This window comes from Callospermophilus lateralis, chromosome 2, assembly GCF_048772815.1.
Source record: "Callospermophilus lateralis isolate mCalLat2 chromosome 2, mCalLat2.hap1, whole genome shotgun sequence".
In the NCBI taxonomy this organism is placed as follows: domain Eukaryota; kingdom Metazoa; phylum Chordata; class Mammalia; order Rodentia; family Sciuridae; genus Callospermophilus; species Callospermophilus lateralis.
Genome location: NC_135306.1, coordinates 191,749,546 through 191,763,952, shown reverse-complemented (window position 1 = coordinate 191,763,952; position 14,407 = coordinate 191,749,546). Strand labels below are relative to the sequence as shown.

Sequence of the window (14,407 nt, the reverse complement as noted above, 5' to 3'; positions counted from 1 at the left end):
TATAGAGGAAGTTAAGGTTTGGAAGAAATTTCCCAAAGGTCAGTTTGGGATAAGCAAGAGTATGGCCAGGGTCTCTTGGCATTCCTTCTTTTAAAGGCATACTGTGGGGAGGAAGTTAACTAACCCCCTATAACCTGTCCTTGAGATTTTAAGTGCATAAGTATCTTTTTGTTAGAATGGAGTCTTTTGTCCCTTTTGGGAAACAGATGTTGACAAGCTGGAGCACACCTCAAATGGTGGTCCTGACATCTGTCCTTATTGATCCTCACTGTTCTTTTCTGCTCTAACTGCCTATTTCCCCTACCTCACTGGCATGTGCAGGGTACTGGGTTCAATCCCCAGCACCACTCTTAATCAGTCAAACAGTATCTTTCTATGTAGTCCATGCTACTGACCTTGAACTCTGGGGCCATCCTCCTGCTTTAATCTCCCAAATGGCTGGGATTGAATGTACACAACCTTATCTTGCTTCCTGCACTTTCTTTTAGTGATTTGTCCTGTCTCTTGTAAGTGAGGAAGCTCAGAAAGCCTTAATTTCCCAAAGTCTAAAACTACCTTATAGACATAGAGAAGTAGCTATCCAGGGCTGAAGTGTTTCTTCATATTGGGAACCTTATAGCGGTAGGTAGGAAAGAGCAATGGGTCTTTCATTCTCACTTTAGTTTGTTTCTCTGACCAGTATCAGGGCTTCATGCTTTACACACATGGTGAGCAAATTTATAGTCTTATTGTTATCATCTGTTTTCTCCCCTTCCCTCCATCCTTTCTTTTCTTCCTTTGGTTTCTTTGAGTTCAGATGTAGTTTCTTTAGGGCTGTAATCTAACTTAAAGGACTTAGTTCTAATGCTGCTATTATGACTAGATTGAAAGCTCTACAAAATAAAAAAATATATATATTTTTAAATAAATGCATAACAAGACACAGACCAAAATTTAGTGACTTAAAGCAACCATTTTATTATATTTCATGTTTCTTTGGCTAGACTTGGCTTAGAGGGTAAGTTCTTCTCCTGGTCTTCCTTGGTTCTCTCTAGAGCCAGCTGAGCGTTCACTTGGGACAACTGGGTCCCTCTCCCTTCCATGTCGTCTCAGGGACTTGTCTCTGTACGTGGCCTCTTACATGGCCTCTTCTCACACAGCAACTTAAGACTTCCAGAAGTGGTCGTTTTAAGAAAAAGGAAATGGAAGCTTCCAATTATCTTTAAAAAGTAGGACCATAACTAGCATTGCTACTACATTATTTTGGTTAAAGCAAGCCATATACCAGTCTAGGTTCAGTGTGGGAAGGGACTACACAGGGCGAGAATGCCAGAAAGTGGGTTCCATCTTAGGAACTTCTACAGGGACCATATATATTTCTATTTTTTTTTCCCGCAAAGATAAAGGCTTATTTTATTTCAATGGCTGATCTATATAATCACGAAGGGCACTAAATATATGCACACAAGGGGAACTTTATTTCTTGTTCTCTTTCTTCTTGGACAGAGTCTTGGTGATCTTTTGCATCTTAAAAATATGGAACATGAGTTTGTGTGTTATTCTCATGCAGGAGCCATGCTAATCTTCTTTGTATTGTTACAGTTAATGCATGTGCTGCCAAAGTGAGCACAACCATATCTATTTATATACAGATCACATATCTCTAATTCCAAACCCAGAAGGCCCCCAACTGGAACTTTTTGAGCACCCATGAGCATTTTTGGGATAAGGGAATGCTTTTATTGATTGATTGATTAATTGATTGATTTTGGGTAAGAAGTACTCATCCTATATTCATAGATAGCCAATAGTGGGCAGTTAGTATTTGTAGTTTGAATCAAAGATTGTATAGATTAGTGGATGGCAGTCTTACTGCTCCTTTTAGTTTACTTGATAGTGAAGTGGCACCCCCTTTCTCCACAGAAAAGTCATAACTGGGCTTCTCCAGAAATCTTCACCATGGCTGATTTTAGGACTGTCAGCTAAAGAGTCTCTGCCAAAGAGTTCAATGTAGATAAACTTCCTATTTTTGTGTCTCCCTGTTTTACTTGGCCACTGTCAGAGAAGATACCAGCACTCTAGGTGCTGGACTCCCCCTTACTAGTTTTTCACAAACGTATCCAGTATAGTACTTGGAAGAAATTTGCAAACAAGGCCTCTGGCCTTGAGCTGGGCTTCACAGAGATGTCTATATTTTTAAGATAAGTTACAATTAGGTGCCATGGTAACAGCTGGCAGCGGGAGGAAAGAGGGGAGAAGAAGCTCTCCCCTTCTCAGGTGTTGTTCTTGAAGGGTTAACTTGCCCAAAACAGTGAAAGAAAAAGCTGCTTTTATGTGAACTTCTGCAGACTCTGAACTTTTGAGCCCTTCCCCTTACATGCTGGGTAGTAAAACTCTGAAACTACCTGAACTCGGGGTTCAGGGGATTGATTGATTACAACAAAAGCTGTGCCTTCTAAACCTGGCTGCAGCCAAATAAAACTGTTTCTTGCTGTCTTCAGTGCCTTGCCTCGTTTGTCCCTACAACAATAGGTTTCATGTGATTTTCATTTATGCCTTTACAGTATTCTTTCTTCTTCAACACATGTCTTCTTTTTAGGCATAGTGATTTGAGTGGTCATGGTACATCATATTCCCTCTATGTCTACTGTACTTCACTTAATTGTAAACTTTTTTTTTTTTTTAATTGTTGTGGTACTGAGGAACGAAACGAAATGTACTTTACCACTGAGCTACATCCCCATTCCCCTTTTATTTTTTGTTTAGAGACAGGGTCTCACTAAGTTGCCAAGGCTGGCCTGGATCTTGTGGTCCTCCTGCCTCAGCCTCCTGGGTCACTGGAATTGTTGGCACACGCCAACCCACAGAGCTGTTAATGATAAAAATCTTATGACATAGGGATTTCCCCTCAAAATGTGGAAGCTGAAGATAGTGAACATGTATGAGGTCATATAGCTAATAAATGATACAGGGTGGAATTTAAATGGCAATCTGCCTGATTCTAAAGCTCAAATACCAAATTATTTTGTATTTTAGTTATTTTGTTTCTAATGAATTGACTCAGACACTTAAGACATATCAGAAGGTTTCTCAACAATAGCACTTTTGCCATTTTCAGATAGGTAATTTCTTATTGTGGGAGGCTGTCCCATGCTTCGTAGGACTTTAGTAGTAGTCCTGCCGTACTTAATAGACAGTAGTAGCACTCCCCACCAGTTACAATAAGCAAAACTGTCTCTAGAAATTACCAAATATCCCCCATGGAAACCTTCCTCCCATTAAAAACCACTGATAAATCATTTGATGATTAGTGTTGTCCTTTGATCTTTCTGTTGTTTTAATATATTTTATAAGGAACTGGCAGCAACTACAAATCATTATTCTTATAATAGTTATACTAGTATTGCCTGGTTCTGATGGCCTTGAGTCATGCCTTTCATTGACTCTCCCCTTCTTTGCCTTTTCTTCCCCTTTTGTCTGTGATTCTCCTAAATAATATGCAACTGGGTAAAGTGGTATTTGCAAGGACTTTTTACACAGGTATCGATTCAGCAGGCATTCAGATCTCTGCGATTATAGCCATTAGTGCTGGTAAAAGAAGGCAATTTACATGTTTTCTAATTATAGTAGAGGGGAGAAATGCACAGTTTTTAGCAAGCTGGGAATTAAATGGCTTCCAGACTCCACAGAGTTAATCTTTCATCAGGGTAGTATTGATTGACATGCTGGAGGATGATAATGTGCGATTCTTTTGGGGAACGGGGGAGGAGAGTGGAAATTGCAGTTTCTCTACTAATTGTACTTTAGGTGTCATTTATGACAATTTCATGTTGTCTAGACAGAGGGAAATGATGGAGAAATTATTCCAGTGGAGTCTCAGATCCTGAGTCCAAGAGGAATGAAGGTGGATGTTGAAGTCAGGATCAGTGGAAAGGCAAGTAGTATATCCCCAGATGTAAATTAGTACAGATCAAATGTTACTAAGGAAAGCAGTTCCGAATGAACCTTGGTTATAAGGAAAGTGAATGTACTCTGAACTTTGTGTTGGCTCAAGAGCTACCAGTAGATTGTTTGAGGGCCAAGCTGGAGTCTTTGCCCTCCTGTCTATTTCTTTAGAATCCCCAAACCTCATTATATGAATAGATTTGAGCCAGGAAAGCTGCCTCTTTGCTTCTGGTTAATGAGGGCCCCAACTCACTCACTGTACTTTCTTTTTTCCCTATTCTCTAGTAAGGCTTCATACTCACTCTCACTGCCTTCCTGATGCTGGCCCTAAGTTTTTACTTTGTAAACCTGGCACAGTGGTGCATGCCTGCAATTCCTGTCACTCAGTAGTCTGAGGCAGGAGAATTTCAGGTTTTAGGCCAGTATGGGCAAATAAATAAATAAATAAACAAGTCTGGAGATGCAGCTTAGTGGTAGAGTATCCCTGGGTTTACTCTCCAGTATCTTCCACTTCAAAAAAAGATTTTACTTTCAATTTGCCGCAGTCTCTGGCTGGGCACAAATCACGAGCCACCACACAGCTTGTAGATTCAAACAGCAATTCTTTATTCCCGATCTCACACCAGCCTTCTACAAACACGCTCTGGGGAAATCCACGTTCTCTGCCCAAATCCACCACTGACCAAATCCACTACTCCTGGGCTTCTGTCTCCCAAAATATACTGTCTGACCCTAAGAACTCAAGAGGAACTCAGCAGCAGCGCCCTATTCTAAAGGGGGAACACCCTAATCTCCTATTATGCTAAACCAGGAACACCCTAAACACGGATCCGCCCTGGTCCTTGAGCAAGGTCACCTTACATGCAATGTCCTGCAAAATGTCCTATTTCCATGAGTCCTTCCACTAAAGAAACATGGGGGTACGCTGGCAAGGAAATTGTCATACCTACTTGGCTGATGGCTCCCAGCATCAATTAAAGAGCACTGTCTGTAATATGTCAGGTCACTTTTTAATAAAGGTCTTAGTCAAGGATTTTTAACACTTAAGGTCAGGAATGTGAAAAAATCATCTTAGAGGACTACACTGGTTTGTTTGAAGAGCAGAGGATTCTGTCAATGTACTCTTTGTAGAATTAGTAGACCCAGAGTTTTAATTTTTAGGATTTATGTTCTTTTGAATAGTTAACAGATGGTGGGGTGGTGACGCACGCCTATAATCTTAGCAGCTTGGAAGGCTGTGGCAGGAGGATTGAAAGTTCAAAGCCAGCCTCAGCAACTTAGTGAGGCCCTAAGCAACTCAGTGAGATCCTGTCTCTAAATAAAATACAAAAAAGGGGGGGGGCAGGGATGTATGTGGCTCAGTGGTTGAATACCTCTGGCTTCAATCCTTAGTACTACCCCCCCACACACACTGAGAAGTCATGGTTATGGAATTCTGTAAGTCTCTCCTTGATTTTTTTTTTTTTTTTAAATCAGTTGATTAGGATGCACTGCCTCTTAATTAAGGTTTGAACCTATATATACCAGCTCTTGCTTGTGGAACATGTGTGCATACGAATATCAGAGCTAGCTGTGGAACTTTTTATTCATAGTCCTGCTCTTACTCATCTTCTAGTGAAAAGCCTCTGATCTAAATTCTTGATTTGAAAACAAGTCAGGTCTGTGAATAGACTTTTCAAGCCTGCTGGCAAAAATGGATTTGAATGTAGACATCCTTGTAGATCATTTTGGGCCTTTGAGTTATATGTAGACAAAAGTGAATTTTTTTAAATAAATAAAGTTTTATAACCATATTGTAATACGTTGAGAGTGTGTAAGAGCTAATTGTAGTGCTGAGCAATCATTTTCACGAATGTATGAAAAATAACCACTCACCAAACAGCAGAGGGTCATTTGTTCCCCGAGGAGCATGGCTGACTTTTCAAGCAAGACTTTTATATAGCTGGATATATGATTGTGCACCATGTATAATTTCTGTTGCCATCCTCTTCCCTTTTGGTGTCTATGTGATTATGTTGTGTTCTGATGTTTTACCATCTATTGCTCACTGCTCAGAGGCATTGTGAAGTACTTTAATGTTGGTATAGACATTTTTGAGGTTTTCTGGTAGAAGGCATTGTTTTGAGCCTTGTGAATTGTTTATGCTTGATGATAGTAAAATCAAGCTGAGTTATACCATAGGCAGTATGAGCCCTTTCTGTACTATGTCTGTTTTTTTCCCTGAGGTTAGTCTTTTAGCAATGCCGCCTTGCCTTGGTCCACCCCACAGCAGGAGCAGGAATTGTCTGCCAGGCTCTGCTGGCAACTGCACTATGTGCTATAAGTGCATTCCTAGATCTAGGGGGCCCTGCAGTTATCAGATGAGTGCCTATCATTGGATAACTTAAACGATAATTGCTAGTGTGTGAAATGGGGAGGCTTGGAAGCCTCTGCTTTAAAGCAGAGATGTCAATTCAGAAATCATAATAGAGGTGTCGTTTCAGAACACACAATTATTTTTTACAAAGAATAAGAGCTTGTCATTTCCCAGCCTAAGCATGCGCCTAAGGCACAGATTTGGGCTTGCAGAGCAAGATTCAGAAATGAAAGCAGTAGTGCAACTGAGTTTCTTTGACCTCCTGCCTTTTCAATCCCCCTTTCATTGCCCTCTTTCCTCTCTAAGGTCTCTTTTGGCAATATACAGTCTAGGAGCATCGGTGGTAGTTTCCTAGGCAAATAGCCAGCCTCTGACTGTGTGATTTAATGAGTCTCCCAGGGACCAGGCAGCACTGCATTTATCAGGACAACTGTGTCAGCACTTTAACCTGAGTGGCTTAAGTGACCAGAATGATGAAGAGTGATGTAAGCAGTTTTTGAAAACTTTGTTCCTATAGAAATTTTGTTGTGAGTTTTTTGACATCTGGCAACCTTGTCTGAGAGTCACCAGGTCACTGAGGGACAAAGAGATAAATTGTCTTACTACTTCTTCCTATTCTAGTTAGGGCTGCTGATTGATTCACTTTGATAATTGTTGGTCTCTGTTACATGTGAGTTAGGATGTGAGTTTTGGTGGGGATAAAAAGATGTCTTGGAACCAGTACATGCTTTCATTCATGTAGCTTATAGTCCAGTAGCAGAGACTATATATATTTCTAAGTGACTACAAAATAAGGTGGCTTGGGAGAAGGTCTCTTAAGAAAGGTACAAAATGCTATGGGGTATCAAGGAGGAGGGTGAATTTCTGGTTGTAGGAGTAAGGCATTTAAACTTTGAAAGATTTTTACAGGCATTGATGAGGGAGAAGAACTTTCCAGGAAGAAGAAACAGTCAAGATAAGTACAGGATCAGGATAGTAAGGGTTTGTTTAGTTCAGCTAGAGCAATGTTTTTCAAAGTGTAGTCTGGGATCCCCAAAGTCAAGCTATTTTTATAATTATGCAAAAATGTTCTTTGTGTTTTTCACTGTCATCCTTTCGTAGGTATGCAGTGAGGTTACATGATGTGTAATGATGTCATTCTAATGGCTAATTGAACGCGGGCTTGTGTATTAATTCCTAAGTTCTGCTGGGTGCAGTAGTACATGCCAATAATCCCAGCACTTTGGGAGTTAAGAGAATCGTAAATTCAAGACTAGCCTGGGCAATTTAGTGAGACTGTGTCCAAAATAAAATTTAAAAGGTCTGGGGATGTAGCCCAGTGGTATAGAGCTCCCCTGGGTTAATTCCCTAGTACTGCAAAACACAACAAAACAAAAAACAGAAAAAGAAAGAAAAAACACTGGGCTAGAGCATATAGTATATCCAAAAGGAATGAGAAGTTCTGCTGCAAAGCTTTGGATGCCAGGCTGAGGAATTTGTATTTTATTTCCTGGGCAGAAGGGAGCTGTTAGTTTGGGTTTGGCTCTGCTGAATTGAAATAGCAGATGCCACCCTGACTTTGAAACCAGGCAAGGAAATAACTCCTTAAGCATGGGGCACCAGTGGCATCTTAGCTTCTGGTAGCAGGCTTTCCCTAACTGAAGAGGCCACAATTCTGGCGATTGATTGTTTCCAATGTCTGGAGAAAGTCTGAACATGTTTGTTTGCTTTAGAATATTGATTTCCTCTGAGATCTGACAACCAGCTTAAAGAATGACTTCAGGGTATAATTGTTTAACAGGGAGCAGTTGTCACTGACTTGTTCATTCTGTCTAGATCAGTTCCAGACTTTCTGCTTCTCGAACTGATGTCTATTGAATCTGAAAGGAAACCTTAAAAAAAAAAAAAAAAAAAAAAAAGATGGTTTATCTCATCTACCCTGATCACTTTTTCTGTTCAAGAGTTTTCTTCCGCTATTTTTATTGTCTTCCTAGACATCAGTAGTCATCAAAAGATAGAGCAGATATAAGTAATGCCTTTCCAACTATTTAAAATATTAATTGAAGGAAACAGATAGTCATGCTCTTTTACAGTGTTAGGACTTTTACAGCTTGAATTGTGTGCCTCTTGAGGGCTTCAGCAGGGCTTAATATCCTTCTTCTCTCCCTCTCTCCCTCCCTTTTTTCCTTACTTCCTCCTTGTTTCTCTCCTCCTTCTTCTCTCTTTCTGTTTCTTGTGCTAGGGATGGCCTCTCTCATGCTAGGCGAGCATTCTACCACTTAGCTAACACTCCTACCCAATCATTTTTAAAACAATTTTTAATTTGTTTTAATTAGTTATATATGACCATAGAATGCATTTATGTACTTTTGATATATCATACATTCCAGCAATCATTTTTGATAACATCCACTAATGCATAAAACTTTAATTTATAGTTTTATTGTTATTGTTGTTCCGTTTCTTAATAATTGTACCTTGTTTTTCAAGGAATTTTACATAAGCAAATATTTTAAAGCAGAAGTGGGCATACATTTTCTGTAAAGGGCTAAGTGGCTTTGTCTCTTAACTTTGCTTTTCTAGCTCCAAAACAGCCAAGGAAAATACGTAAATGAATGGATGTGACTGTGTTCAGACAAATTTATTTACAAAAAAGTCTGTCTCATACAGGGTTATAGTTTACCAAACTGACTGTAGAGCATTAGAGAAAATTGCTATTTGAAGGACTGTTTATTTATTTTTTGTTTGTTTGTTTGTTTTAGTTGGTTATGCATGATAGTAGAATGCATTTTGACACATCATACATAAATGGAGTATAACTTCTCATTCTTCTGGTAGTACATGATGTGAAGGAATCTTTTAGAAGTGAATAATTGTGAAAATGAATGACTACCCCTTTGACTTAAGTATTTCACTTTTATATTTTTTGTACATTGGATGCTTTTATTTTTTTATTTTGATGTAATTTCAGACTTGCAGAAAAATTGCAAAGACTTCAGTCATCCCTGTACCTCTCCCCCGCCCCCCCCCAAAAAAAAAACAAAAACATATAAATAACCCACAGATGAACCAGGCACTTGAGGGAGAAAAGAAAGGAGTTTTAAAGGGTTTTTGTTTTGTTCTGAAGGCCTCAGTGACAGCCCACCCCCACTTTTTTGGTGGTAGTGGGGGACTGAACTCAGGACATTTTACCACTTAACTATATTCCCAGCCCTTTGTATTTTGGGACAGAGTCTTCTTAAATTACTAAGGCTGGCCTCAAACTTGTGATCCTCCTGCCTTAGCCTCATGAGTTGCTGGTACCATCGTGCCCCAATTCAGTGACCTTTTTTTGTACCAGGGATTGAACCCAGGGGCGCCTACTACTGAGCCACATATCCAACCCTTTTTTGTTTTTTTTATTTTGAGAAAGGGTCTCACTGAGTTGCTTAGGGCCTCACTAAGTTGCTGAGGCTGGCTTTGAACTCACGATTCTCCTGCCTCAGCCTCCCATGCTGCTGGGATTACAGGCGTGTGCCACCACACTCCATTGACTCTTTAAAATATTTCTAGCCTGGTGCTGTGGTGCATTCCTGTAATCCCAATGGCTATGGAGGCTGAGATAGGAGGATCGAGATTCAAAAGCGAGGCGCTAAGCAACCAAGTGAGACCCTGTCTCTAAAGAAAATACAAAATAGGGCTAGGGATGTGGCTCAGTGTTCAAGTGCCCCTGAGTTCAGTTCCCCGTACCCCACCCCAAATATTTTTAAACTGAGTTTGTAGGTCAGAATGAAATAGCTGCTTCAAGCCTTAACAACCCTAACTGACCCCTCCCTCATTCCTTCCTGATTTTGCATTATCAGATTGCATGATATTAAGTCAAGTCAGATTTGTGGGGGCCAGAGCAGAAGGTGCACAGCTACTATCCCATTCCATTTTCTCATGCCATTTCCAGTTGATGGCTCTTTAAAAGAAGCTAACAATATGAGAGAAAGATCTTTCTTTGAGATTTCTAGGAGTGGTGGTGGTACCTATCTAGTAGCTCTGTTTCTTTATTCCAAATTGATTGGAGAGCTCTGTTTTTACTTGGGGAGAATTTATGTTTTATCACTGATTTGTATATGTATGGAAGTACTATTCATTCTTATTTGCTCTCTGGATTTTGAGTATTAGCAGCTAAAATGCCACATATGTGTGTGTGTATGTACATATACACACACATATATACATAATACATAATACTTTTTTTTTTTTTTTTTTTTTTTTTTGCTGGTCCTTCTGTGTTGTCTGGGTAGCAGTTAGTGCCAGAAGATTCTGTGGTAAGTAGGCACAAGGGATGTATGTTCCAAAAGAATCTCATCAGAGACTCCACAGGGACAAAGCTTAACATTTTGATTCTACTCTGATTTAAAGAAGTCTTCCTAATTAAGATAGGAAGAGTGGGAAGTAGGACTGTAGGATTTTCAAGTAGAATCATTAAAATCAAAATTTTAAATCAAATTTTCTTTATTTTTTTTTCTTCCAGTTCAGGAATCTCCTTTATATCATCCCTGATATGTTATCTTTTTTCTTTGAGTACTGTTGTTGCCTTGACACAGTAGGGGGCAACATTTGCCTCATAACTTACCAGGTTAATTTTCCAGGCCTAACTACTAGATATATTTTGGTCACACTGGAGGATGCTCCTCACCAAAGCTCTTCTGCTTTACTAAGTGGCTGTTTCAAGGATGGTACAACAGGGCTGGGAGGGACTCAGGACTAACTCCAAAGCACTTAAGAGTGGAACAATTGTCTAGGTTTTCTAGGGCAGGCAGCTGCTCCCAGATCTTGCTTTCATTCTTTGACTCATTCTTTGATCCTAAAGAACTAGTTTTAGTTAATATAATACTACTATTATAAGGTAACATTTTGATCAATAAGTACTAAGTTACAGTTAAGATAGAAACAGGATGTTTTGATGTATTATTGCACAGTAGAGTGACTATAGGTAATAATAATGTTCTATACATTTCAAAAACTAGAAGAAAGATTTTGACAGTTTTCACCATAAAGAATGAGAATATTTGAAGAAAAAGACGTTTAACCTGACTTACACATTATATACTGTGTCCATGTATTAAAGCATTACCTAGTACCCTACTAATATCTACAATTTTATGTTTTATGTATCACTTAAAAAATAAGCTTTTGGAAGGAAGACTTAAATGTCCTAGGTCGATACTCTTCTCAAAATTTTGCTTTTCTTTTTTTCTCCAATCTATGCACCTCTCACTTACCTACTGCACACAAGCATTTTTGTATTTCAAAAACTCAAAGACAAGGGGTTGGGGTTGTGGCTCAGTGGTAGAGTGCTTGCCTAGCATGTGTGAGACACTGGGTTTGATTTTCAGCACCACATATATGTAAATAAAATAAAGGTCCATCAACAACTAAAAAAAAAAGAGTGTGTGTGTGTGTGTGTGCGCGCGCGCACATATATATTAAAAGAAAAAAAACCTTTGGATATGCCAATTTTTATGTGTCCCAATTGGAAAAAAATTTTGACACCTTAGAACGCAGGGGAAAAAAGTGTTTTGGAATTGATGAAGAGCACTGTGAACATTGTGATATCACTGAGGAGTTGGGTGTTCAACCAGAGAGTTGTATTTTATTGCTTTCCTCTTTTTCTCACTGGTTGTATTGTGTTTTCCACATTCAGTGGCGTTAAGTTGTGGGCATATAGTCCTTTTCTAGATAAAAAACATCTTTGACAGGTGGTTTTCAGGAGCAGAAATGGTTGTAAGCCAGGTTGATGGGGCCTTGCCTTTAACTTTTCCCCGGGCTGTTATGGGAAATGTTGCAGTAGGCCAGTTGCTGGAGTAAAGTGACTGCACATGACTATACCTAAAGCCAGCTGGTTTTAATAACACTGAATTGAATTAAATCAATTGGAAAAGATTGGTAGCTGCTGTCCTTATCCTGCAGATCTGCTTTAAAGAAGAATCTGGCAGGGAACTGTAGACTCTGGGAGTCTTAAGCAAAATGCTGCTGGAGAGGAACAATATGCACTTACTTCTGAGACCACTTTTTGTTTTTTTTTCTTCTTTTTGTGTAGTGGTACTTGAGATTGAGCCCAGGTGTGCTGTACCACTGAGTTGTATCTCCCAACCTTAAAGTTGGGATCTTCCTGCGTCCCTTCCAAGTCTTTTGGGTGTCATCACCTGACTGGCCAGCAACTAAAAGACCACCCAAACACAGAAATACCTTTTTCCAGGGCCAGGGACAGCTCTAAGACCTCAGGTGTCAACTCCCATGCTGGAGGGCAAGGGAGACAAGAGGCAAGAGAGCGAGCATACTCCAAACCCTAGTATTTATTAGGGGAAGACATTCGATAGAATATTCCACCCAAATAAAGCAAGAGATTGTGTTACAACAAACAGGGAGGTGTAGCCCAGTCCTGTTGGGTGTCGCCCAATCCCAGAGCTTCAGTTCCTTGCTGAGGGAAGTTAAGGCCCACTTATGTCGCACTGCATGTGCCAGTTCCACACCCTCATTACTCAAGGCTAAGGGGGTGTGCTCAGCTCCTGTTCAGGGCGCCCCGACAATTGCACCACTGAGCTCAGCTCTGAGACCACTTTCTTAAGAACGTCTTCTATGTCAGGAGCTTTACTGGATGCCAAGGTTTATATGAATTAAGAAGTAGTGTGGCAGCTATGGTAGACCAAGGAGCCCCTGGGCCATATTAACTGGCTCTTATTGTATGAAGAGAAATAAAAAGTATATGTTCTTAATAATCAGAAGATTTCATGTAAAAGTCCAAAGTTTTGACTTTACTCAAAGAATGGGAAGAGCCAGCAATACTAGCGCAGGCACGTTGTAGTTGTTTGCTGGTGTTGAATGATGGGATACATACCTTCCTGTTTACCAGTATCCCTTGCTCTTGAGGAATGCATACAATAGGCACTTGTGTCCCTTATGTACTTGTTTCCTGGGTGGGCCCTGGAAGGTCCTGCAGTACAGCATAGAGGCTTGAAGTATTTTGGATTTAATATAGGCCTTCACTGGAGTGCTGACACTATCTCTTAACAGCTGTGTGGCACAGGGCGACATACTTTAACTTCTAGGCCCAGTGTTCTCATATATTTAGTAATATCTGTCTCTAGGTCTCTAACTAAATACATGTGAAGTTCTTAGTATACCACTTGGTACTCAAAAAGTGCTCCATAAAGTGTGTTTCACACATGGTGAGTTGTACTTTTGGTTAGGCTAGATCATATAAAGTCTTTGTCAGTTGTTAAGGGAATCCTAAGAATACTCTTACTCACAAAAAGAATATGGGCAGAGCAGAATGAGAAGAAGATAAGGGGATGTGGATTATAATGGTACAAAGGAACTGAACGCCAAGAAAAATGTTGGCACTATGTAGTAATCTCCAAGTGCACCTAGTTTTTCCCTCCTGTGTTGATCCCAGCCTTCTGTTTGTCTATTGGTGGTACTGCAAATAGAAATATGATCATGTTTCTGAGGCACTTGTTCATTACTCACTGAAGAACAATATTCAGCATAATACAGTGGCTGCATCCAGTGTGGGAGCGCTATAGCTCTTTTTTTATTTATGTTTCTACATACTTAGCTTGTTGGAAGTGTGTGCTCCCAGATAACAGGTGTTAGCAGGCAACAATGGGGAAAGTTATATATCTCTCCCACATTTTCCCTAATGAATGACCTCTGAGTTGGTAATTGACAGGGATTATTGCCATTTTTTTAATCTCTGCTAGGAGGCTGCTGGAGTCTTCCCTCATTTCATTATCCCGTTATGATGGAGCAGGATCCAGAGAGCACCCAATTTACCCAGACCCAGCGAGGTAAGGCCAAAGTGAGAAATGGCACTAGGTGGGGGGGAGGGGCGGCCCTTGGGGTTGCCAAGCTGTTGGAAGCCCCGTCCTTGTGCCTCTCTGGTCCTGGTGCTCTTTTATTCTTCAGTTAAAGTTTTTGAGACAGGTGGTTCAGGTGATTGGGAAGTGTTGCAGGTAAGTGAATAGCACCTCTGGAGACAGAGCTCTTGTCCTTTGTGGCTCACTTCTGTCGTTGGGGCACTAGAAAAGAGACCTGTGAAGGCCACAGGCCATCAGAGGATATTCTTTCCTGCTGGCCCACGAAGCTGTTGCATGTCAGATGGACAACCAAAAG

General features: G+C 40.2%; 1 protein-coding gene and 1 pseudogene across 11 annotated transcripts in view; one reads left to right on the top strand and one right to left on the bottom strand.

The window, feature by feature from the left end:
- Positions 1-14,407, top strand: part of Ambra1 (autophagy and beclin 1 regulator 1) — a 189,844-nt gene that overhangs the window by 57,847 nt on the left and 117,590 nt on the right. For 7 of the 11 annotated variants that reach the window (XM_076847114.2, XM_076847118.2, XM_076847116.2 and 4 more), the window contains one exon: positions 13,996-14,082. The exons of the other annotated variants lie outside the window; for them this stretch is intronic. In XM_076847114.2, the coding sequence (XP_076703229.1) occupies positions 13,996-14,082 (87 nt within the window). The remainder of the gene's footprint in view (positions 1-13,995; positions 14,083-14,407) is intronic. 11 annotated transcript variants of the gene reach the window in all.
- Positions 1,510-1,609, bottom strand: LOC143393193 (U6 spliceosomal RNA; annotated as a pseudogene).